General features: G+C 39.2%; 1 protein-coding gene across 2 annotated transcripts; it reads right to left on the bottom strand.

The window, feature by feature from the left end:
• Positions 1-3,229: 3,229 nt before the first annotated feature.
• Positions 3,230-20,833, bottom strand: LOC135481944 (TNFAIP3-interacting protein 1-like). 2 transcript variants are annotated; one of them, XM_064761729.1, is made up of 19 exons: positions 19,943-20,833; positions 16,110-16,222; positions 15,497-15,728; positions 14,225-14,343; positions 13,483-13,863; positions 12,281-12,421; positions 11,593-11,820; positions 11,173-11,265; positions 10,551-10,748; positions 10,086-10,175; positions 9,526-9,639; positions 8,833-8,958; positions 7,122-7,205; positions 6,770-6,850; positions 6,314-6,407; positions 5,812-5,964; positions 5,354-5,469; positions 4,876-4,980; positions 3,230-4,591 (listed from the first exon to the last, which is right to left on the bottom strand). In XM_064761729.1, exons 3-18 carry the CDS (start codon positions 15,693-15,695, stop codon positions 4,900-4,902), a joined length of 2,298 nt encoding a protein of 765 aa, XP_064617799.1. In that variant the 5' UTR covers positions 15,696-15,728; positions 16,110-16,222; positions 19,943-20,833; the 3' UTR covers positions 3,230-4,591; positions 4,876-4,899. The 2 variants fall into 2 exon arrangements, with proteins under 2 accessions (XP_064617799.1, XP_064617800.1); XM_064761730.1 differs by lacking the exon at positions 19,943-20,833 and having other exon boundaries at positions 9,526-9,636.
• Between the last annotated feature and the right edge of the window lie 5,888 nt (positions 20,834-26,721).

The raw sequence follows: 26,721 nt of genomic DNA, 5'->3' as shown, positions 1-26,721 counted from the left end.
ATCCACTGGTTCCGCTTGCCCAAACATTTGGTTTTGCTAAACAGTGGAACAGCACATTCAGAGGGGACCTCCACGAGTTTCGCTTGCCGAAACATTTGGTTTGCTAAACAGTGGAACAGCACATTCAGAAGGTACATCCACTGGTTCCGCTTGCCCTAACATTTGGTTTGTTAAACAGTGGAACAGCACATTCAGAGGGTTCATCCACGAGTTTCGCTTGCCCAAACATTAGGTTTGCTAAAGAGTGGAACAGCACATTCAGAAGGTACATCCACGAGTTCCGCTTGCCGAAACATTTTGGTTTGCTAAACAGTGGAACAGCACATTCAGAGGGTACATCCACGAGTTTCGCTTGCCCAAACATTTGGTTTGCTAAACAGTGGAACAGCACATTCAGAGGGTACATCCACGAGTTTCGCTTGCCCAAACATTAGGTTTGCTAAACAGTGGAACAGCACATTCAGAGGGTACATCCATGAGTTTCGCTTGCCCAAACATTTGGTTTGTTAAACAGTGGAACAGCACATTCAGAGGGTACATCCACGAGTTCCGCTTGCCGAAACATTTTGGTTTGCTAAACAGTGGAACAACACATCTCGAAAGTACATCCACTAGTTCCGCTTGCCCAAACATTAGGTTTGCCAAACAGTGGAACAGCACATTCAGAAGGTACATCCACTGGTTCCGCTTGCCCAAACATTAGGTTTGCCAAACAGTGGAACAGCACATTCAGAGGGTACATCCACGAGTTTCGCTTGCCCAAACATTTGGTTTACTAAACAGTGGAACAGCACATTCAGAGGGTACATCCACGAGTTCCGCTTGCCCAAACATTTGGTTTGCTAAACAGTGGAACAGCACATTCAGAGGGTACATCCACGAGTTTCGCTTGCCCAAACATTTGGTTTGCTAAACAGTGGAACAGCACATTCAGAAGGTACATCCACGAGTTCCGCTTGCCCAAACATTTGGTTTGCTAAACAGTGGAACAGCACATTCAGAGGGTACATCCACGAGTTCCGCTTGCCCAAACATTTGGTTTGCTAAACAGTGGAACAGCACATTCAGAGGGTACATCCACGAGTTTCGCTTGCCCAAACATTAGGTTTGCGAAACAGTGGAACAGCACATTCAGAGGGTACATCCACGAGTTCCGCTTGCCCAAACATTTTGGTTTGCTAAACAGTGGAACAGCACATTCAGAAGGTACATCCACTGGTTCCGCTTGCCCAAACATTTGGTTTGCCAAACAGTGGAACAGCACATTCAGAGGGTACATCCATGAGTTCCGCTTGCCCAAACATTTGGTTTGTTAAACAGTGGAACAGCACATTCAGAGGGTACATCCACGAGTTCCGCTTGCCAAAACATTTTGGTTTGCTAAACAGTGGAACAGCACATTCAGAAAGTACATCCACGAGTTCCGCTTGCCGAAACATTTTGGTTTGCTAAACAGTGGAACAGCACATTCAGAAAGTACATCCACTAGCTCCGCTTGCCGAAATATTTGGTTTGCCAAACAGTGGAACAGCACATTTAGAGGGTACATCCACGAGTTCAGCTTGCTGATATATTTGCTTTGGTAAAAAGTGGAATAGCACATCCAGAAAATGTCGTCACATGTGGTTGGTTACAGAGCTGAATAGCACGTTCAGAGGGTACAACTACTAATTCCACTTGCCGAAACATTTGGTTAGCTAAACAATGCAACAGCACATTCTGAGGGTACCTCCTTTAGTTCCGCTTGCCGAAACATTTAGGTTACTAAATAGTGGAACAACACATTCCGAAGGTGCCTCCAGTAGTTCCGCTTGCCGAAACATTTGGGTCACTAAACAGTGGAACAGCACATTTAGAGGGTACATCCGCTAGGTTCCGCTTGTCGATTTGGTAAAAAGTGGAATAGCACATCCAGACAATGTCGTCACAAGTTAGCCAAACATTTGATTGGCTACAGAGTGGAATAGCATGTTCAGATGGTGCATTAAGAAGGGTACAATCAGCAGTTACATTCACTCGTTCCCGCTTCTCGAAATATTTGGCTTGGTAAAACGTGGTACAGACATTCAGAGAGTGCCATCCCTAGTTCAGCTTGTCGAAATATTTGGTCTGCTAAACAGTGAAATAGCATATTCAGAGGGTCGAATAGCATATTCAGAGAAACATCTAATTTGCTAACCGATGGAATAGCTAATTCAGAGGATGCCGTCACTAGCTCAGGTTGCCGAAATATTTGGCTGCACAACACATTCAGGGGTATATGTACCCTCACTAGTTCAACTGACTGGTCAATCTGCTGCCTCTGAATGTCAACAGCACATTCAGAGGCACAGTTTAACCCTCTTAGTATATAAAAGTGTAATCAGAATTTCTGATCTAATTATCTGACATCTGAGTACCACAGTTCTCACAGTTATCACAGCCAGGACACACTTTTAGTGTTAACACCCATTCAGTTTGCACACACCAAGGATGAGTGAGAATCAATCAGATTTACCACCAACTTCTTAAAGACCTTATCAAAATGTCTACCAATATGTCTTTCAGTTTACACCCATGTGTTCATGTACCGAGGCAAACTCTGATCAACACATACCAATTGGTAACCGGTTGGTAACCACACTGTTAACTATACGGTGAAATTTGGCTTTACAGATCACTCCAATCAAAAAAAAAAAAGTAACAGAAATCAGTTACTTACAGAAACAGGTTGGTGTCATATCACCAGAAACTGGTCAACAATCAACTGTCACAGGACAGTTTGTCAATGCAAATATCTGACTGGTTATCAACCAAACTGTACCAAGCAAATGAACAGAGCCAAGTTTTGACAAATTCTATACAGTTGTTAACATGGTAAAGAGATTAATATTCAGAACACTGCAAATACAATTTATAATAAACTATTACCTTTAAAGAAAAGTCCTTTATATGTGATATATTTTCACATCTAGCACAAAACTGCAAAACATTAATCATATTAAAAATGTTTACATTGTTTTTTTTCTCCTGGAGAGCAGCTGCAAATATTTTCATCTTTCTTTATACAATGGCAAATATGCCTGTGACCTGTCAAGAATACCACGACAATAAAGTGGGTATTTATACATTTACAAAACAGAAATATTTCAAAGTATGCTGCTGGCAACTGAACAAAGAGAATCTCTGTCTGAACTGAAAGCAGGTAGCCTAAATATTATACCTAAACCTGTATTATACCTAAAAAATGTAACTGTAATTTGAGACAATATCTGGTCTAACAGGTCTAGATCTTCATGTGCAGTACATAATATGGCTTAGCTGGTTACCTCAAAAGCAGATGTCATTCAAATACGTCAAAAACATGAGAGTGTAGTTTTATACCTTTTAACCATGTCATCATTCAAAACTGTGAGTATCCAATTACAGACTACATTCTTCGTGACAAAATATTGTTTGAATGTAAGTCTACAAGTTGATGTGTATTTGTAAAAACCAAAGCTGTGTAAACCATCGATAGTTCTGCAGAAGCATTGCATGAAATCAAATGTACAAATCTTTGCAGCTGGTCTCTTAAAATTATCCATTCACAATAAGGTACAAAAATTAGTAAAAAAAAGATTAGATATAGGCTTACTGTCAATAACACTAATAACTTACTGAAACACATCTGAGAAAAAAATAATAAAATAATTCAATTTATCTTGATTCAATACACAGAAAACACTGCAATCAGTATTTTCTAATATGTTTTTCTTCTAATCATCATGTAATCATTATGGAATTACAACCCAGGAATTTTAGATAGATATATATAGATATATCGATAGATACTTGGCTTCCTTATACCTTATTCACCTGAGCGAACACATCAGACAAAAGGCATGAAATCTCGTGTATTCATTACATTAAATATTGTATCATTTGAAAACATTTATTGTATCAAAGTAAATACCTGATCATTTGTTGATGTCATCCCACAAAAGTATAACCCAAGAGGCTTGTAAGGCATACATGGAAATAATATAAAAGAACTGACGGATGTTTTTTGATATCCAAAGAGGGAACATAACAGCCCTCAGAAAGTATGTAAACCCTGAAAATAATGTGATCCAAAACCCAAATTATACAGTACAAAATTGTATCTGTGTCCTTTGTACCAGTCTTAGGATATTTGAATGACCACCAAAAGTGAGCTAGGAATATAATATCATCAGCCATAAGCAGCCATAACATATAAGTGCCACTTTTGCGCAAATTAGAGCAGAGAGACACAACTTATAGTTCAAATAAATCATACCTCAGACATAAAATATACGCTGAAAATACACATTGACATCTAAATCCATGTAAAATATTTCTCTGGGATTAAAACCTTTGATCTGCTTAACAGGGTAGTATAGAATGTATTTCAAGTGGATAATTCTACAATGGTGCACTGTGTCAGAATGATAATACAGGGAGTTACATGTAGTTTGAAATTAATCCGCTAAGCCATGCGACATCAGGACACTGGATGGCTGTCATGGGCAATCCAGCTAGGCAAACATCTGGGATCATCTCCAGGTACTGTACCATTTTAATCAATCAATAGCAGACTGGTTCTGGTTCTCTGGAAGATATATAAAAGTTTGAATTACACCAACACATTGAAGTTGCTTTGGCGAACAGTAGGTATTACTGCAACTACACGTATATAACTCTTAAAGTTTGAAATTTCTTCTGTAATAAATAGGTAGTCTCAATACAAAGGAATATGCAATGATATATGTGCAAAAAATATAGCTAGGCTAAAGCACTTCCAAGCAATAATCAAGGATATATTGTTTATTAACTACCCTGAACTGTGATTGCTCAGATAAAAGATAAGAACTTCTTGCACATATTAATACCTACTTTCATGGCCTGGAAGTTGACATTTCAGCCATTATTGAATCCTCCATTATCTGTGGTTAGGTCATTACCCTCAAACCTGCCTCTGGGGATCAGCTGTTGCCTCATCTGTCAGAGAATGGTCCAGGTTAACTACATCAGTGTCATGTTAATTACAACACATATTTCCATTTTTCTAACTGTGAATTCCTAGACAGTGAACACAGCTATGTGTAACACTGAAAGCCATATACAAGTGATAAAGGTCAGCTTGAAATATCAAAAACATTTCATAACTGAGGACTTTGTTTTTACATTGTGAGGAGTATTTACTGATAACTGGAACGTCTGTTTACATTAACAGATGATACAAGGCCCTAACCGAAACTGAACTTACTGACTTGATATTCTTTATTCTGACACAGGTTTTATTCCCTTTTTTTATGTCATGATGATATAAGCAGTAATATCAGCCTAGATCAAGTATCAGGTGTTAACATACAGTATTGTTTGGGTCCAGGTTGGGTTGGTTCAATCCTTGGTTACCATAGATTCCTGGCCAGTAGGCAGCAGCCATATTGGGGTCAGGTACTGCCACTGGTGGATAATGTTCAGGACCTGTAAGAAGACTCTAAACAATAATGGCCAAATCTTCACACTCTGTAGGACTGTTTAAATAATTGTGCAGTACATTTTTAGACATACTTTGAGATCCATGCTTTGTTTAAACCACACAATATACATTCTCAGAGTTCCACAACAAAATATAATTGATAATGCAGAGGAGATCAATACAGCACGCAAACATTTCTTTTTATAATATTCCAGAAACTCCACATGGAATTTGGGAACCAGGCCTGCAAAAGAAGGCTACATGCCACGAGCAAAACACATGGAAATAATTAATGCTCAGAATCCATTTCAAATGCAAAATAAGATTTGAAATTTTGTAGAGCTTACGCTGTTGTTGTTGGTTGTTGACTGCTCCACACACTTCACACACTGTTCGACCAGGATAGTTGACGTAAGTACAAGCCCTACACTGCCAGGAGCCTGGCAACAGTTCTGGGGCGTTCTCTAACCGTACTGCTTGGTACATCTGCTCCACAGGAACTACAGCACACAAAAATAAAAACATGGTTGTCTCAATCTCATTCTGTTATTTAAAGCATAAAATGGGTCAAAATAACATTGCAGTCATGTTACTATCCTTGTTGTGCACCGTCACATCATCAGCAGCCGTTTGATGTAACTACCTTGACGTAAAATTGTTTACATGTATAAACATTCAGGATATACCCAATTGAGAGTCCTCTTTTACGTCCAGTGATTAAACAAAGCTTTATATCTACTTAAAAGTTATATACATGTACAAGTTCTGTCATAATTTAAACAAGTTGAATGACCAAACATTTCCAGCTCAAAACTGAAGAGCAAGCAATAAAGGCTACATGTATTTTACCTTGCCAGTTCTGCGGCTGGGGTCGCCCAGGTGTTGGTGGGTAATATGGTCGACCACCCTGGGGTGGTGTAACAACATCCTGTCGTCTGATTTGCTGATCAACAAAATATCCATTTTAGTCTGTATGCACATGGGAATAACCAAAAACATTTGCCTGATGCTAAGAATGGTCAAGCAATGCAGGAAGAAATCAACAATTAATATTTTATTTATTTATTTTATTAGTGTATTACGCTGTACTCAAGAATACTTCACTTAAACGATGGCGACCAGCATTTATGATGGGTGGTAACTGGGTAGAGCCCGGGGGAAACCCACGACCAGCAGGTTGCTGGCAGACCAACAATTAATATGATTTCAATTTATGCAAATTAACAACTTTACTATGGCATACAAAATATAAATTGTCAGGTTCCGGAATTAATTAATTCTCAGAAAAACTATTGTCCTGATTACCTTGATTTTGTCTTGCAGTTGTTGTCGTAGCTGATCCCCCTCTTGTAGGCATTTCTGTAGTGAATCTTCAGTTGATCGTAGCTAGATAACAATGAGAAAAGTCCATAAGTTAAAGTATACATTACAACTACATGTGCTGCACGTGTAACAAGTACATTAGTTAATAAGGACATATACTGAATAATATCTTTTTCTAATTTTTAGAAATAAACTTCTATTAAATTTTATATTTCCTAAACAACTTTAATTGTTTTTCATTAAAAATAGCTACAATCATTAATGTAAAATGTTTTCTTCTTAACTTATAAATTTCAAGATACTTTTTCGAGCTAGTGTGAAATGAAAGGTTCACCTGTCGCTTGAGGGTTTGGACCTGCTGTTGCAGTCGTTCATTCTCAGATAAAGTGCTCTGCAAAGTCTCATCAGAAGTTTTTTGCTGCAGCGCAAAGAAAACCAGAAACTTGCAAAGACAGGCAAAGTTACCAAACAGTGACCCACATTCACTGTTAATATTCCTTCATATGACTTATATCTGGATCACAGACACATTAAATGTCAATCTACAGCAATGCTTTTTCAACAGTGTAACAGTACAAGTAAACAACAGCAGTTTTAACACTAACAGCCAGATCAGTCTGCCTCACCTGTACTCATCCAAGGTAAATGGCATGGATGGTTTCCTCTATTGCCAGCTCTTTGAACAAATCCTGCTTAAAAAGTTATTTGTCACCAGAACAAACAAGCCAGTGAGGAGAATAATTCAGCAACTTTTGCTTTTTTGTACTCAAAACTTTCTTACATGTTTTCTTAATACTTTAAAGTAGAAGAAAACATAAACACATTGCCAAAACCAGATGAAACACCATGAAAGAGGAAATGCTAGTTATTTGAAAAATCAGCCTCAGCTGACATGACATTTTAATTCATGTTGAGCAAGTAGTGTCTTCATGGTGTGCACACAGTGTGAATGTTGGTGTGAAAACCATGTTTAGAGTGAGTGAGTGATTGATCGGGGCTTAACGTCATACTTAACATTTTTTCATCACTGACGACAAGGAATCCTTAGGGTGTGTGATGCAATGTACCTCCATTTATGCAGGGCAGACTTCCACTGCTCTTTTATCTAGTGATGCCCACTGAGACGACTTGCCAAAGGCAAGCAAGCCCTCTCACCTGACCTATTATACTTAAACGGGTCGATCAGCCATTACACTACCTAATGCTGGACTTGTATAGATGTATATAGAGCCACACAATATCCGCTATTCAAGAGATAACATAAATTAAAGATCATCTTCTTTTTCTTTTTCATCAATATATATACATACTATCCCTAAAGCTTACACAGGATATGCTGAAAACTGATAACAGCTGACCCAAACATAAAACCTTACTCTGAGGCTACATATACACAGCAAGTCCAAAAACTATAGTTTTTACCCAAACAGAAAAATCAAATATAATGTCAACATCTTCAAATAATGTTTATCCAGCCCAAGAAGTTTCATGAACATATCGTGAAAACTTTGACAACAGCTGACCGGAACAAAAAAAACTTACTTCGTAACCCAGAGCTAAAAGTGCAAATATCCCTAATTATTCAAAATGAGTAAATGTCCAAATCATGTTCATTATTCCCACCAAGTTTCATAAAGGTGATGGGAAGACTGTGAGACTAGTTGACCCAAACATAAAACCTTACTCAACTGACCCAAACATAAAACCTTCCTCAACTGACCCAAACATAAAACCTTACTCAGACACTGACACCAACACTGGTACCAACACCACTTCTCCCCCACACGCACAATACCTCCCCTTACTTCATAACGGCAAGATAATGAAAGCAATGTTCAAGTGTCTTTTTCTTTACAATGACAAACTGAACAAAATATTGAAGACCATATTAATGTTTTACACTCTTTTGTCTGAGCTTTGTCTACGTTCTCTCCACCTTTAATGCAAATGTTGTTCACACTTTTGTACAAATAAGATAATGCCATTGATGGAACAGTCAGACCAACCTGGGAGTTTGCTCTTGCTGAATGGATGCAAGGAAATACCTGAGTTTGCGCTCTCTTCAGTTGCTTGGTCAGCTCTGTAATTTGCCTCTGTAGGGAGTCTTTATCAGCCTGGGCCTTTGCCCTGTCAGCTCGTTCTTTATCGAAGTCCTCCTGGAAGATTGTCAACTGTAACCAAAGCAAAACACCTAAGTACTATGCTCACCAGCATAACAGTTCTTTCTTCTGGGAAACTCAAAGCTACCAGACAAAAATAAGGTTGGTTGGTACAGAAATCATTTTCTTATTCTGGCAAATGTGATTTTAAAGTGAGAAAAAATTTTTTATCAAAAGCCCAATAAAACCTTTAAAGTAGGACTTACCACCAAGGAACGTTTTTTTAATCATGGCTAGATAAACTTCATGAAAACTTCATACTCATTAATTCGTGCTAACTTTCTTAAGCCATAGCACACAGGTGTTAATAACATATGACACAGTGACCAACTGGATATCATCAACCCATAACACAATGTCCAACTGGATGTCATCAACCCATAACACAATGTCCAACTGGATATCATCAACCCATAACACAATGCCCAACTAGATGTCATCAACCAATAGAACAATGCTCATTTTACTATTTTAGGTACAAAAGCTGTTTTGCTGTATAGAAACCACAAACCACATCGGAAGTATGCAGCTTTTCTTTCTATGTCACAGCTCAGAGCATCTTAATCATCTTGTCCTCACCTGTTGTTTTAGAGCCTCCTTTTCATTGACAATCTCCTCTAGATGAGAGTCTGTTGTGGGTGTGACGTTTGCAGTAGCTTGGTGAGCTGCAGACTCAGACAACTGGTTCATCTGCTGCACAATGAATTTATTTATTTACATTTATTTGATTGTTGCTTAACACTGTGGTTATACTCAACAATTTTTCCAATACAATGATGACCATTTTCATGGATGGAGGGAACTGAGGTGACCGGTATAAACCACTAACCTTGGCAAGTTACCGACAAACTTTCCCACATGTGACATACAAATATACACACCATACTGGCACAAGATAGTTGGTCTTCAATGAAAGCTAGACTTTTAGTCTTTGACCACTTATATTGTTGCCAAGGCCCCACACTGATAGCCATGGAATTTGAAAGAATTCCCAGTCCAAGGCCAGGTTTGTTCTCAGACTTCAAAACTGTATGAATGGAGATTAAACAACACACAAAATATGTGTGTATTTTTATTTCTATCCAAAGAACACAAAGAAACTTAATCCACCCACAAGGAAATGAGAAGATTAATAATACCTGTTGCTGTGAATGGCGAAGTTCTTCTTCTAATGCTTTACAATGCTCCTTCGATTGGTCCAGCTCATATTTAAGTTCTTCCATTTCATCCTGCATACAACAGACATGAAACATATGGCTTTGTTTTTTGTTAAAAACTTCCTGCTTTTCTTTTCAAAACAGCACAAGATAAAAAAAAAGAAAAGGAATACAAGTAAATATAATACACAGGTTTGCCGTCTTGCAGTAGTTTCATTCTATAATAAAGCCTCAGGTGATTACATACCACATGTCGATGGCTTGTCACAGGCTAACGGGAGACTAAAACTAATATGAACCAAATCACACCCTAACAAGTTTTAGTAGCATTGCTGCTGTGGGCACATGAAGACGGAAAAGTATTTGTTCCTGGAAAAATGGAAGTTGTGCCATTCTGCAAAGTATTTTGGGATATGATATGCACTCCTTCTTACATGACCTTCTCACCTCCAGTTCTTGGCAGCGCCTCTTTGATGTCATCAAAATCTTATCAATTTCACGCTGACGTTTCTGTTCCTTAACTTCATGATCAATTAGTGCTTTATTGCTGATTTCCAGATTTTGTCGTAGCTCTTGCATCCTTTCTTCCTGAGTTGTTTCATTTATACGTCTGTAAGCCTCCCAGTCTTTATTGGCCTGAGACAGCTGAAAAAATTGCCATACATAAGTTACGGAAAACTCTGGAGATAGATGTCTGGATAGAATGAGGGCTATGCAGCAAAGCTGTCAACAAATTCCAGTCTGTCAGTAATGGCACACATCACTGAGCCCTTAATAATGCACTCAACAAGAGTGAAGTCAATCGAATAAAACAAATCAAAGGAACACAAACACGCAGGGATTCCTTAATTTATGGTAAAATAAATGAACCAAGGCCTAAAAGTTTTGGGTTTTAGTACATTTGGTGGTACATTATGAGCTTTACACAAGACTAAAACCTGAGAAGCATGTTATAATCTATTTCCTAAATACAAGCTATGATTTATACTGAGAAAATTTCATTCTCACAACAAATGCTTTCCTCATCTTAATAAACCACACAAGTAATACATCAGTTTGACACACCCACCTGCTTATTCTTCATCTCCAGAAACTGCAGTTTTCTCTCCAGGACTAGCACATTATTCTCTTCAGCAGCACCAGTAGTAGCTGGATCTGCAGACTAATCAGACAGAACACAGGCTAATGAAAGACCTTCTGGTTGAAGAGAGCACAGAAAAAATAAAAAAACCCTTGCAGATTGATTTAGGCATTATTATTCCAATAACTAAATAATATTATACAAATGTAGATACTAACATAAACTTAATTCATTTCTTGTCATCAGAGAAGTGAAATATACATGCATTTTAAGGACATTCAACAATTTATAATGAGCTGAATCCTGGCATGGGATAACATGGGATCTTTGATATCTTCTTGTGGGAATTGTATTCAGGCAATTAAATGATTCACCATTTTATGACGATAACTCAGATATACAACATACCTGTTGTTTGGGGACATGGACCCAGTCAGCAACCATGACTGCTGTTTCAGACGACACAGAATCAGCTGGGGATAGGGCATCTCTTTCATGTTCCATTTTCTTTATCTTACGAAGAAGCATTAAATTCTCTCCTTTCAGCAATGAGATGTTGTGGATTTTCTCTCCGAGTTCTACTTTCAGTTTTGTTTTTGTTTCTTGTAACTCAGTCTGAAGAGTGGTGGCAAAAGCCTGTCAATACACACACATATATATAGACATATAAAAAGATTTGCAAATGGTTTTCTACATTGATCTACATTCAGCTAATGCTGATTTCAGCTTGGAATTAATTAAAGTTTGGAATGTATTTTTAATTAATAACCTAGACATCTCAGATTTTTATTTTAGAATGTCCTCCACACATCCATGAAGTGTACTAGTCCCATGAACAAAATCCCACAGGTAAACTCTGAATGGAATTACTTCAACGTGATAATCTGATTATGCAGAATGATTAACGCTTCTCGAGTAGGTCAAAAATGTTGGAATTCACAACTAAAATATTCTTTTATTGGTCTAGACAGAATAGTATCTGTAAAAATATGTTGACATAATTACCATGATAACAAATGATAAACAAGGTGGGAGAACAATATACAAACAATGTTACTGTCAATATAATGACAAAAAGGATGTTGTATGATTTTACCTTCCATGCTTTCTCACTTTGCTCAAGTTTTCTGGTTTTCTGTATCATGTTCATCAGGTCATCAGCCACATTAATGCTCGTTGGACTACCACCCTGGGATTCCATAGTCCCCGCCATACTAACTGGGGCTTGATTCGTGAGCTGAAAATTTGGCATCAAGACTTAATAAGCATGCCTTGACTTAATAATTATGCCTCCATTTAATTATCATGCCTCGACTTAATAATCATGCCTCGACTTAATAATCGTGCCTCTATTTAATAATCATACCTCAAATTAATTATCATGCCTCGCCTTAATAACCATGCCTTGACTTAATAATCATGCCTCGACTTAATAATCATGCCTCAACTTAATAATCGTGCCTCTATTTAATAATCATGCCTCAAATTAATTATCATGCCTCGCCTTAATAACCATGCCCCGCCTTAATAAGCATGCCTTGACTTAATAAGCATGCCTTGACTTAATAAGCATGCCTTGACTTAATGAGCATGCCTTGACTTAATAAGCATGCCTTGACTTAATAAGCATGCCTTGACTTAATAAGCATGCCTCGGCTTAATAATCATGCCTCAACTTGATAACCACGCCTCAAATTAATAATCATGCCTCAACTTGATAACCACGCCTCAAATTAATAATCATGCCTCAACTTAATAACCATGTCTCAAATTAATAATCATGCCTCAACTTAATAACCATGCCTCAAATTAATGATCACACCTCCAATTAATAATCATGCCTCAACCCGGTGCATTACTGAGTTTTACAATTAGGCAGTATAAACAAATACATTTCAAGATCCAACTGGATGAAATTCTCACAAGTACAAACAATAGTGGTTTTAGGAAAGGTACAATGCATTGGAGATGTATGTGTGATTCATACAATTACAGTGAACTGTTAATTATTTGGAAGACCAAGGATAAAACTTATTTATATCTGGTTTAGGCCATAATATTTGACTGACATGCTCGCAGACAGAATTCATGGAAGGACTGACAAACTGCAGTGACCTGTAAATTTATGTCACAAACTTCCTTATTAAAATGCAGTCTGACCCTATAAACACATCAGATTCAGAAAACACTATTTACCCTGTCCAGCAAAGTTTGTTTTTTCAGTAGACATAAGAAACAAGAATGACTAGAAATCAGCTATTTCAACAGTTTTCACAAGACCTCAGATATTATGATTACCTGCCCAGCCTTGTCCAATGCACTTAGTGAGAAGGACATGTGATGTCCTGATCCAGGTCCATACAGCTCAGAACTCACTAAACCGGAGCCAGTACTAGGCGGAACGTAGTACCCACCAATACCTTGGTCACGAAACTTGATGAACTCATTTTCCTCCATCACATCAGAATCCAGGGTGACATTTTCTGAGAGTTGAAGACCTCTTTCAGCAGCCACAAATCCACAGCCTGACTCTTTGCTTCCCTTGTTTTCATTGGTTGGCTCTGACCTGTTTACAGCTGACTCTGGGGCCTGTTCCATTACAGAATCGCTCCTGATTTGGTCTCCTACTTGGACACCTGTCTGTGTCAGTGAAGACTTGTCTGGGTGTGGCAACTGTAACTAAATCAACAACAAAAAGGCTAAATGCATAGCCAAAACATGCTACAATTTACAGAAGGCATTTCCAGACCACCTTTCTCCAGAAGCTTTTACAATCTTTTTAAAATTTTATTAAAATCTTAAAACAAAAACAAAATCTGATGGATCTTTGTGAATATATACTGGCAGAGTGGGTAGCCAGGAACTACAAGTCATATATGTATTTATGATTATTTCAATTATTACTGTTAATGAAAAGAACTTTTCAAAAATTACAAATATCTCAACTGAAATATCCCAATCAACAACATTTATACAGGTGTATACATTGTTTGAAATGTCCATTGGGTCAATTAATTCTTTTAAAAAAAAAATAACTCACATCAACAACATTTTCTTTTTCATATGGATTTTTTGAAGTTACTCCTTTTGACTCCTTTAAATTCTGGTTCTCCTTTCTCAAAGTAGAGCATTCTTCTTTCACTTCTTGAAATAGTTGATCTATACATGCAAACAGATGCAATTTTGCTATACTGAAATGACGTTAACAATATTTGTCTTTAATATGCCGCAGGCATAGTACACATCTATGTTCAATAACACACCATGTAATCCAGTGAAAGGGCTGAAAAATAGTAATAGTAGACCATACATGTTTGTACAACTTTTAGATAGGAGGCATCATATGCCTTCATTCAATTTGTATCAGAGTAATTTTATATGTGGTCACAGTGCCATTATAAGGTGGGTCAAAGCATTAATTCTGATTGATAACAGATTATAATGATTAGAAGTAAGGATTATAATAACACAAAACTCTAAGTTGTTTCTAAACTATTGCCTTATGTGACATCAGCTGAGTTATTAATTTGTTTGATTGGTGTTTTACTCCATACAAGTATTTCACTTATACAATGGTGGCCAGCATTATGGCAGAGCCCAGCGGAAACCCACGACCATCTGCAGGTTGCTGGAAGACCTTCCCACATACAGCCGAAGAGGAAGCCAGCATGAGCTGGACTTGAACTCACAGCGACAACATTGGTGAGAGGCTCCTGGGTCATTATGCTGCGCAAATCAACTGAGCCATGGAGGCCCCCTCATATCAGCTGAGGGTATTCCCTTGTCACTGAACTAGACAAATCGGACGTCAGTTGAAGGGTCCTAAACATCATGATGGTGTAACTTTGATTGACATGGAGTGGTGTTATATAATCTGTTGTGAACAATGGATAATATACTGTACCTTCCCAAAAATTACAGATACATTTTCAAAAACTGTATACTATAATATCTTGTGAGGGCTGTTGTTTCAAGTGGTAAACTCTCTGTGGGGAGTAGGGGATTACCGGTAATAGTCAAAGTATGGTGGGATTAAGATTATGCCAATCACAGTAGATTCCCATTTCCACCTGCACATTTTAAGCCCCATCTGCCACCTCCAACCCATCATAACTGATTAGGCCTATTTTGTTTTTTGCCAGAAATTTGTCACAAATGGTGAAATTATCATAAAGGATTGCTGAATTAATGATCATGCAAACTGAAATCAACTTTTCAAAATATTCTCACTGTAATTATGGATTTAAGTGTCACTGGCCTTTTGTGACGTTTGACATGGCCCAAAACATCAGTTTTTTTCTCTCTCTCTTACTCAGAGTTTGGTAGCCACGCAGTTTCCCATGAAGCCGGCCATTTTCTGCCATGAGGTGGGCAAGTCTGGTATGCAGGCTTTCTCCCTGCAGAGACCAAGCTGGCGCCTTGGATGGGGAACCTTCAGGTCGTGGCTCTCCATCATCCGTGGGCTCAGGCTCGGAGATGGGAGGAACTACAGAGTCAGCTGAGCCATTCATTGTTTACAGAACTCGTCTTCCTTTGTCATCTCTCTGAAAAAAAGCAGGTGACTGAATGATGCCGTTGTATAACACAACAGTATAACGGTAGCGGTATCAGAATCTTGTATGTGTTTTAAAGTTTGATTGCTTTTTCTAACTTTAGGGATTAAGTCAGCAGATGTCACTGGGTATTTCTGCCTTTCATCACTGTTACTTAAACAGTTGCAACTGGTGCGAATGTCCGTCCAAAGCGAGGCTACGGGGAATCCCCTATAACTCCTCGACGCCATTAATTCGCAGTTGTAGATGCTGACATTTGAAATTGAATGTGCGCTTCTACAGTCAGTAGTGTTCGAATTAATTGTAATGAACATAATCATTAGATATTCATATCAGAAATTACACATTTTCCTGACCATAACAGTATCTTACCCCTTCGAGAGAGAGACTTCCCACCAGAGCAGTTTACCGGTAGCTGGCCGATATAGCGAATCCAGAACGAGGCTGATGACGTCTTCGGGTTTCCCAGGCAATCTTGGAAAATCCTGTAAGACGTAGAGAAAATGGAGATTTCTACAGAACAAATTTTTCCTCACAGTGGTTTCCTTTGTGGTCAAACTTACTGGAATTTTTTCTTAACATTTGGTTATACCTAATTGTAGATACTGAAAGAACATTAAGGAAACATGCTTTAACCAGTAATGACATATGTGTAGGCCTACTGCAATGATACCAGAAACATAAATATTATTTGAATAAAGATACGAACGGCAGTGTACTACTGTCAAAAAATAATGTTAAATTTAACAGAAATTCTATTGTCTGAGTGAGGCTAGAATGTTTTCTGTTATTGCAGCAGATCATTCTAATAAATATAGCAGAAATATTCATTAAATCAACTTGTATTAGACTAACATGATATTATGTTGAACAAGAAAAAAGTATTTTGTTATTATAACAGAATACATTCTAGCATAACTCAGACAACAGACTTTCTGTTAAAATTAACAGATTATTTTTTGAGTGTGTAACATCTTTCTTTTAGTCAGTCGCTTATATTCACTGTCTGTAAAATCAGTCATAATCGCTACCAAAATTGGCACGGGTCAGCGACACGTAACAACGCAAGCTCTACGCACTGATATGTTGGACGTCAACGTTATAACAAACAAAATGCTGTTAAAAATACTTTTTATCATTCATAATGTCCAACTCCATGAGCATGGTTTCGACACCAAGAACTTATTGCCTCGGGTGACGTCATCATTATTCAAACGCAAGTGACATGCTGGACAATGGGCGTGGAGAGTAATTATTTTTACAATATTATTGGCTGCTGTAACTTTATTCACGTTCACGTTACATGTGCTTTTGTTTACATGCATGTCATATGTCACGACATCATGTGATGTGGCCGGCAAAATAAAATGTGCGTTCCATTCGTCAATCTGACTGCCACTGTTGGCAGATTCAGCGGCCAGAGGAGGACAGAGTGTGACGTCCCAATGTTCTGGAAGTTGCATCAAATTGCGTGAGTTACGACGTTATAATACACGCCAAGTCAGACTGCATGGGTAGCGGCAGTGGCGCCACTGGTCTCCTCCTGCACTAAAAATGGACATTAGAAAGCATACGGTGCATATGTGCAATGCACTTTTCACTGAAGATTTAACTCCAAGACTTAAGTTGCACGTACTCTGTCCGTAAACAACGTGAGTCATGAAATTGGCAGAAGAAAATCACAACAATGACAACACACCGTTCGCAAACAGCCAAATATGTCCACCCGAGAATCCTTCCTTCAAGCCAGAAGAATGGACCAAATGGATCCAGCGGTTTGAAAGGTATAGAAAAGCAACCGGGTTGGACAGGAGATATGGCGAGACGCGGGTAAATAATTTGATTTATTCTATGGGAGAAGAAGCGGGAGAATTCCTGAGTTCACTAAATTTGACCGATGAAGAAATGTCTGATTGTGAGATAGTAAAACTGAAACTTGATGGTCATTTCGTGACAAAGATAGATGTGACCTTTGAAAGAACTAAATTCAAGCTGAGACATCAGAAACCAGAACCTGTAGATTCTTACATCACAGAGTTATTCATTTTGGCGGAACACTGTGAATATGTTGATCTAAAAGAACAGTTTATTCCAGGCAAAATTGTGATCGGTATCAAGGATAAATCTTTGTCTGAGAAATTACAGTCTGACACTGGAGCCGGTGTCTAGGTTATCCTCACTCAAGAACGAATTGCCCAGCTCGTGATGCATCTTGCTACATTTGCATGAAACGAGGTCACCACGGTAAGGCATGTTTCAATCGTAAAACAAGGTCACAGAGTGCACTTCATGAAGTGAAATGCAGCTAGCAACTGTAGTGATGATGAGGATTTCTTTCTTGTTGGTATTTGGGCGATTGTCAGCATTGGGAATACCAGTAGCAATCCATAGACGGTCGACGTCAAATTGAACGAATATGTGTCTACATTTAAACTTGATACGGGTGCAAATGTTACCGTCATTCTCGTCAGTCTGTACACTAAACTAGGAAGGCCAAAGCCACTGAAGCCAGCAACTAGAAGATTGTACGGTCCCTGCAGATATAAAACGAAGTGTGAAGGAATATCTCACTATCTGTGAGAAACAAATCAGCAGTAGAGGAGATTTATGTTATAGAAGGTTTAGAACAACCATTACTAGGCAGACAGCCTGCATGCCGAGAAGCTCAACATGGGTAGCCAAAGTGTTGATCATCTCTCTTTGTCAAAGTAAGTAACTATAAATCCACAGAAATGAAAAATCACCCCAAACTGTTCACAAGATTTTATTACAAATGGACAAATACGTACAGAATAACAGTAAAAGAGAATTTCAAACCAATCTCAATTTCCACACTGAGACGACTTCCACTGCCATTATACGAATGCACAAAACCATCCACTCTCAGCAGTTAACACAACATTAAGAAGATTAGCAGATGCTAAAGTATTCTCGAAAATGGACACTAACTCGGGATTCTGGCAGATGAAACTTGCGAACAAATCCAGATCATTGACAAACTTCATTACCCCCTCGGGCAGATACCACTTCAACGTACAACCATATGGAATCAACTCTGGGTCAGAAAAGTTTCAGAAGTGTATGAGTCAAGTGTTGGAGGCCCTTGAAGGAGTCGCGGAGAGCATTGATGACGTCTTGGTTCACGGATACCCGCATGCACAACATGACCAGAAACTTGAAGCAGACCTGAATCGCCTTGAGATGGCTCATATAACCCTCAACAAGGACAAATGTAAGTTCAGCGTCACAGATTAACTAGGGTACAAGGTTAGCGAGAACAGAATAATACCAGATCCTGCTAAAATCAGAAGCATTCAAGAGATGTCTACCCCAAAGAATATTCAAGAAGTTCGAATGTTTCTGGGCATGGTCAGCCACCTAGGGGAAGTTCACTGAACATCTCGCAGACAAAACCAAAGCGATCAAAAAGTTACTTCAATCCAACAAAGACTGGATATGGGAACAAACTCATCAACCTACCTTTGAACAAATCAAGACTGAAATGACTCACACCAACAGAAATGAGATATGCACAGATCGAGAAGGAATTCTACCATTGACATGGGACTGTGAAAAGACCAGTAACGTAATAATCGGAAAATCAACCACAGCTGAAACGGACCACAAGCCACTGTTGCCACTTCTGACAAACAACACTCTAGCTCAACTTTCTCCCAGGATACAACGTTACTAAGCGACTAGAGGTGAAATGTCACTCGTCCATAGAATTCTAATTAAAGAACACATATTACTTATACCATCTAGTATAAGATTGGACACACTCGACAAGCTCCACGAAGGGCACCAAGGAATCGTGAAATGACGATTACAGAGCATAAAAATCCGTCTGGCTACCCGGATTCGGGAAATTCAAGGTCTTGTCGAAAACTGCAAGAAATGGGCAGTACACAGAACCCCCCGGGCAGATCCACTGATGCCTACTCCAGCCCCTGAGCGACCCTGGCAAATGGTCGACACAGATTTGTTTCACTTACGCAACAAAGACTACTTGATTGTAGTGGACTATTTCTCTCGCTACGTAGAAGTAGCAGAGATGATACACACCACGAAAGCTACAGAAGTTACCTGAAAGGTATTTTCTCGCGGCATTGTATACCAGAAGAACTTCGTTCGTACAACGGCCCTCAATATGATAGTGCCAAATTCGTCCAGTTTTCTAAAGAATGGGGATTTCGACATAATACCTGAAGTCCACGTCTAAGAACAGGAACAGTACTGGATTCCACTTCCTTCCCACTCTGCTCCACAATAGTCAGCAGTACCGCCTTCATCAGGAGGACAATCGGAATCGCCGATCCAGGCTAAAGCATCCCCTGTCAAGCCTGCAGGTTGATGTCACGTCCAAGGAGAACAATCAGACAGTTCGAGAAAACTTAGGAGTGAGTTAGTTTTCAGACAGTTGAAGACTTTAATATTGTTTTATTTAGTGTTTAAATTTGAGAGATGATTGAGAGACTTTGGAAGCCATTAACAATCTATGGGAAAGACAATTCACCTTTTAATGATTTCTCATTTCAGATAAACAGACATTCCTTTTGAGTTCAGTTTCGTAACTTTAAGTTCGATACTCTTTCAAACTATTTCAGACAATCGAACAGTCTATGTGAAAGGCAATTCACCTTAATGATGTTTCATTTCAAACATACGGACAAACGATTTAAGTTCAGTTTTGATGCATTTAAATTTTATTCTGTTTCAAAGAAATGTTTTTACTTAACTAAATTATGAAAGGGGAGATGCAATGTAAAAAACGTAATCCATGTGCACGCTACATGTGCTTTTGTTTACATGTATGCCATACGTGACAACAACACGTGACGGGGCTAGCAAAGTCTATAGTCAAGTCTCCTGCACGAATGCTAGTTGTGACGCGATCAAGTCGATAATAACAGCTGCACCAACATGCGGCTAGAACAAACTCAACGTAGTAACACAACCTACACAGCTGGCTCCACGAACAGAATAGATTGTTTATATAACTTCCTAACATCCAACTCTATAACCATAGTTCCGTGAGATCATATACTAGGAGAGATAAAATTCATTTATTATGGTTATATTATACTAATAAATGTTAGCAATTTCAAATATGGCAGTGTCACTAACAGGGTTTACATTGTCAATGGCAGTTTAGGTACAAACAAAACTAACAAAACTGTTGTTCAAAGTCATTTTAGTTCACATCCCATGAAGAAGGCCGAGAAGCTTTTTGTACTTTTATATATTAGGCCACATCCTTAACTCCATATTAAAAAATAAAAACAAAGGGTTTCATGTATCCTTTAATCTAGGCTAATCTTTAATTAAAGCCACAAAATTTACATAGGTCTCCCGGTAATATAGATGCCGGTTAAGGCCACCATCAACTACACTTATATCGCGATATATAATTCAACGCGATAGATATACAGCTCGTACTCTCGGGTTAAGCTGAATTAGACTCAGTTAAGAAGCCAGCTATCCTGGACACTCCGTCCATATATACCACTGACCTCTGGGACAGTTATGGACTAACTTTCACACGACATGTCAGTGACATAGACGTTGTCAAACGATTACCGTCACTGTGGCCTCATGCTCGAGTGAGAGCTGGGGAATCTAAAAATTCCCTGTTCAAAGTTTGGTATTGAACCAGCACCTTGTGTTATTCTAGAGACTGGAAGGCAAGTGCCTTAACAACTGGAAAGCGAATGTACTCTCGTGTGACCAAAGGTTGGTGAGCACATTAAGACTAATTTAATGTAAAAAGTAGCCTCTGTGGTTGACTGAGAGCAATCCATATGCTCTGCAAAAAACACCAGTCCGATTGTTTAGAGTGTTGTGAAATATAAGGTAAGATAAGGCAACGGCTAGCATGTCTGTATGGGATAGTTCAAGTCAAGACACGCTCCCCCCCCCCACCTCCCCTTTCAGAAGATATAATCTTGTCCTATGTTGTATCAATATAGGCCTACATGTTCGCGGCAAACTTCCTTGAGGGCTATGCTTTATTATAAACTTTGACACATATAAATGGAAATTTATTCTGAATTTCCCTCATTTGATTTCCTTAAAGGCCTATTAAGAAAATGGCATCAGTAAATTTGCATAAACTGATCGAAATCTCTGATTTCCAGACTACATTGTAACGTTCAACAGTGAAACACACCATCGCATGATACCGACCTCTTACACTGTTGGAGTAAAATATCTCCAGCTAACGTAAAATTAACTGTTCATCTGTTTTGGATATATTACCATGCACACCTTTTGTCCATGTAGAGAAATTTACATGTACAATCATTTACGGAATATAAACATGTCCAAAAATAAACATATGCATAAACCATATACTTCCCCATAGACATTTCTCAATATAACTAATGGTTCTTAGTTGTTAAGAATTACCTGAACATTGTCTGATGTGGTGAATCAAGTAATAATGCATGTTGTATATATATCTATGTACTTTGTGCGTCCAATAAGCCCAGATACAGTGGTGGATGAAGTAAGGGCATGCATATTCAGTTTGCCACGTCGTCATACACCATGCACATATTCTACCAGCCTTACTCTATAAGATACCACGATCATTGACAAATCCTGTATCGTTCCTGAACTAAGCGTATAGCCCAGACAAACCCGTGCACAGGTTGTCGTAATTCTTTAACTTCAGCCAGTTCATACATGAACTAAAGTTTTAACTGTTCCAAATCATCCTGTGTGTTCCTAATACAGGCCTAATTTAACTGTGTACAATGACAAGGAGTTACATATGGCTAATGTGGTGAATGTCAGTGCATATGCTCAACACGTTTGAGGTCCCGTACATTGATATCTATGCTGTTATAAGTATTTAAACTACCAGCACATTGTGGACAACAGTACCTTGCAATGAGATCCGTGTGCGCTCGCAGAAATACGTCCAAGGTCGTTGCTTTTGAAAATAAAATGAGCGCCGAGAGCCACCGGACGTAAAACGGGAATATACCAGGGGATTCCCCACGTAAAATTTTACAACTGTGCAGCCATATTGAACCGCCCCATATAATACTTGACATGCATGTAGATGGTTTTCTCAATAATACAATATGTATTTATCTTAAAGGTAAGAACTGTAGGCTTATGTACCCGTCTCCTCTCTACGCGCACATATTAACTCCTGGCATGGAATATCTACAGGTCCATGGCTATAAAGGGCCTACTACTTAAGTTACGGTTAGATGTATAAACCGAATCTTTTCAGCCATTCTCCATTAATTTTATCCGTTGTCGTCAGCTAACATAAGTCATATAGTACACCACTCCTTTAGGCATGATAAGCCTGTATAGGACTATATTTAAAGGCATACCACTCCCAAACACTACAGTTTTTGTAGTTTCCAATGTATCACACACACCACACCACAAACAACATGTCTGCTTAACTTGATTAACTTGATCATTTCCAAATATAAGAAAAATGTGGTACCGGTGTCGGATGTCTTATTGTGAAAAAATAACGCGTATATTCGGTGAATTTAATTATTGTTCATGTATGTATTTCGTGTGAAAAGCATGAACCTCGTGACTGACCGGTGTTTCACAACTAAGTATAGCTCAATTTACAGTTCGTGACGGGAACGCTCTCATGACGAATGAACCCTCTCTTCTTGCATGTGACAGATCATGCGAAGCGTTTGATCATGCCAAGGCCTACCTTTGCGAACTCATCTTCCTGTGGTGGGCAGTTCACGTGGTGGTAATAAATTTCTGAACATATAAATAGGCAATTATATGTTAAATTTGACAGGGTGAGGGTTGGCGGTAAGTATATAATAAGCTAATGGGTATAGGCATATTTGCATTGAGGCCTATATATTATAATTGACCCCCGCCTCACAAACACAAAAGGCCTGCCGCCAGGAAGTAGTCTCTCGGAAATTGCAAAACTGTATTAATGACTAGGCCAGGAAATGGGAAGCAAATGAGAAGTGTGTGTGTGGTGGGGGGGGGGGGGGGGGGACACTATCTCCACCAATGAGCCGAGGGTCCAAAGACAGACAGAGCCCCGGAAGCTCGTGTAGTCGTAAACACGTTTCGGGGGTTTTCTTAATGAGGAAAAAATAAAGATATCCATCTTCAGAGATTCCTGTCACATGCAAGAAGAGAGCGTTCATTCGTCATGAGAGCGTTCCCGTCACGAACTGTGAATTCGTTCTAAACGATGGTGGCGGCTCTCACTAATTAAAGCGACTAAGTTATGTGATTGTACAATGGCTGCTATGCCGGCGCTGTTGAGCCGACAGACCCGTCTGTGCGAGATGCCTGTTCAGTCTAGTAAGTATGGTAAAATCTTGCCATGTAGCTGCGTTATTTAGCGAGAGCCCCCCACCCTGCCTCGTCAATATCTCGCCGTAGTCCTGAAATGTGGACTGTGATTATTAACTCTCCAATGTGCAGTCGCATTCGTCACTGAATCTGATGAGAGCAGTGCCACTAGCAAATACTACCAGCGATCGGTAGACTTTTTTGCCCCTATACCCAAACCATTTGCGACCGCTGGAGAGTGGAAACGACGGATTGGTACCGACCGAGGCAAACTGTGAGCTTTGCTCTCACACCATACGAGAACATACATCGCAACATGCTCGCAAAAGATTCGTTCTGACAGTCTAGGCGAAACTCGCTTTGTGTGAGGCCCGCTTTATACTCACCAAGGCCCGCGGAGCCATCAGAGCGAATAAAAAAAACTCTTTGTCCAAGATTGGGACTGAACCCACATGTCATATGGCTTGTTCTACCTAGCAACAAGCTACACCCAGCTCTCCCGCATACAGATGTTACACCAAATAGGTAAACATGACTGATAAGATTTTGGAACGATGTGCTGAGAAACGACCAATACAATACAACGTGACATAAGTATGAGGTACTGCGATCTATCAACAATGGCCACGACGTAGCAAGAAGAACGGTTTTTCTACAGTATAGGCCTAGGATATATACCACATATTGAATACCCCAAGACTGTTTAAAGATAGTAGAAACCAGGACCAGTAGTACATGTGATTGCCTAAAAGCTAAACGCAGGACACAGATTTTTGGTCATTGGAATACCTTGACACCGTTGATACTCTGAAATTTTTAATGTTGAAATACTGTCAGTTAAATCATGAAGGAAGGTAGTACAGGGAAATCCTAGTTGGAGAGGTCTTTACACAGTATGTGTATTTCAGCGTCAATAGTTCTTCAGTGGGTCGGTTTTCTCGTTCTTAACAGGCCTGAAGTTTTTTGTATCTTCACAACAGTGGCTATCTCGCAGTAATGCCATCTTTGTATGGGGAGTTACGTATTTCGGTTATGATATTTCTGTGGGTACACATACAGGTAAACTCCCTTTATCAAGAAGGAACTAATATTTTACTAATGTTCTCTCCCAAGTCTATATCGTATTGAAATACTCTGACATTGCGGCCGTCATTGTTGCCATGTTTAGCTCCTCTGCAAGAATTTGATAGTAATAATTTTATTAGACAGTCACAATATTGTTATAGGAGCTAGCATATTGCGGCTGTAAACCCATTATAGCTGTAATACAATGATTCATCATGCACTGACTGGGCAGCTTGGATGTACTAAGGCCATCCAAGGTGTAACGAATGTTCGACTGGGTTGAGAAGTTTTGCCATTACTCCACACTCCGACTCCCAAGCCTGGAAATATTTATTTGATTGGTGTTTTACGCCGTACTCAAGAATATTCCACTTAAACGACGGTGGCCAGCATTACGGTGGGAGGAAACTGGGCACAGCAGGCAGGTCGCTGACAGACCTCCTCGTGTACGGCCGGAGAGGAATGGACTTGAACTCACAGCGACCTCATTGGGTAATTGGATTGCGCTAGCCCGCTAACCAACTAAGACTCCGAGGGCAACACTTCTCGGTGGTATTCTGCAACAATGACATCATACCTTTCCAGAATAAGACGACTGGTAGGTCATGAACATTTCTATTGTCACTGGCAATAGTGGGGAACCCATGCGTACTCCATGAATCTGTTCATAGTCACCTCACATCACGTAGGTAGAGGTCATACACGCCGAGGTCAGGGCGATAATCCTGTCATTTGACATGGTAGTGTCAAGTGTTGTCTCCCAGTTAAGTATTTGTTGTCCAGTAATCTCAAGGGCATCTAAGACTGGGATGTTGGTGAAGAGGTCCACCACATTGTAGCTCACAAGTTGGCAGGAACTGTCGATATCTTATATGTTGTCACATAGGTTTGTGGAGTATTTGGCAAATGAACTGGAAACTTTCCTGAGATGAGACCATACTTTGCTGAACAAAATCTTGAACAAAAGTCCATTTTAAGACAGCTACGCTGTTCACCACTTGACAGATCCAATATGTTGCTAGCTGGTAGTCTACAAACCACGGAGCAAACACCAAACAATTGAAGCACCTTTCCAGAATTCCTATGCTTGTTTGATTACAGTATACAATGTAACGATTGTCTGAACTGTGACAGAGAAAAAACAGGCGTAATTTTCTGAAGACGTGCAATTGTCTTCAACTTAATATGGTGTTATGAGTTCATTTTCACAGTTCTTCCTTTCATGCTTTTCAAAAAATATGTCAATTCAAGTTCCTTCAAAAGCTACATGCAGATTTTCTAGTGAAGATCGTCACTCCAGTCGTAATGAGATATTTGTGATAATGTTTTCACCCAGTCTCTCATTTCGAATGAAAATATCATTCACTCACCACATCCACCACCTTACTTCCTGACTGAATTCCAAGATGGATGAAAGGTGTTCTGTAAAGTGTGATTGAGGGAAGGGTAGACCACAGATCATCACTCCCGTACATTAACAAGGACTCATCATCAGTATAATGCTGTTGGTGTTACCTTTTCATTGGATCTGACTGACTGGTGTTTAATGTTGTGGTCAAGAATATTTCAGTTGTACAGCAGTAAACTTGGTCAATGTTGTATGTGCAGG

Source organism: Liolophura sinensis, chromosome 1 (genome assembly GCF_032854445.1).
Source record: "Liolophura sinensis isolate JHLJ2023 chromosome 1, CUHK_Ljap_v2, whole genome shotgun sequence".
NCBI classification, from domain to species: Eukaryota; Metazoa; Mollusca; class Polyplacophora; order Chitonida; family Chitonidae; genus Liolophura; species Liolophura sinensis.
The sequence above is the reverse complement of the archived record's forward strand: the minus strand, read 5'-3'. Positions and strand labels throughout refer to the sequence as shown.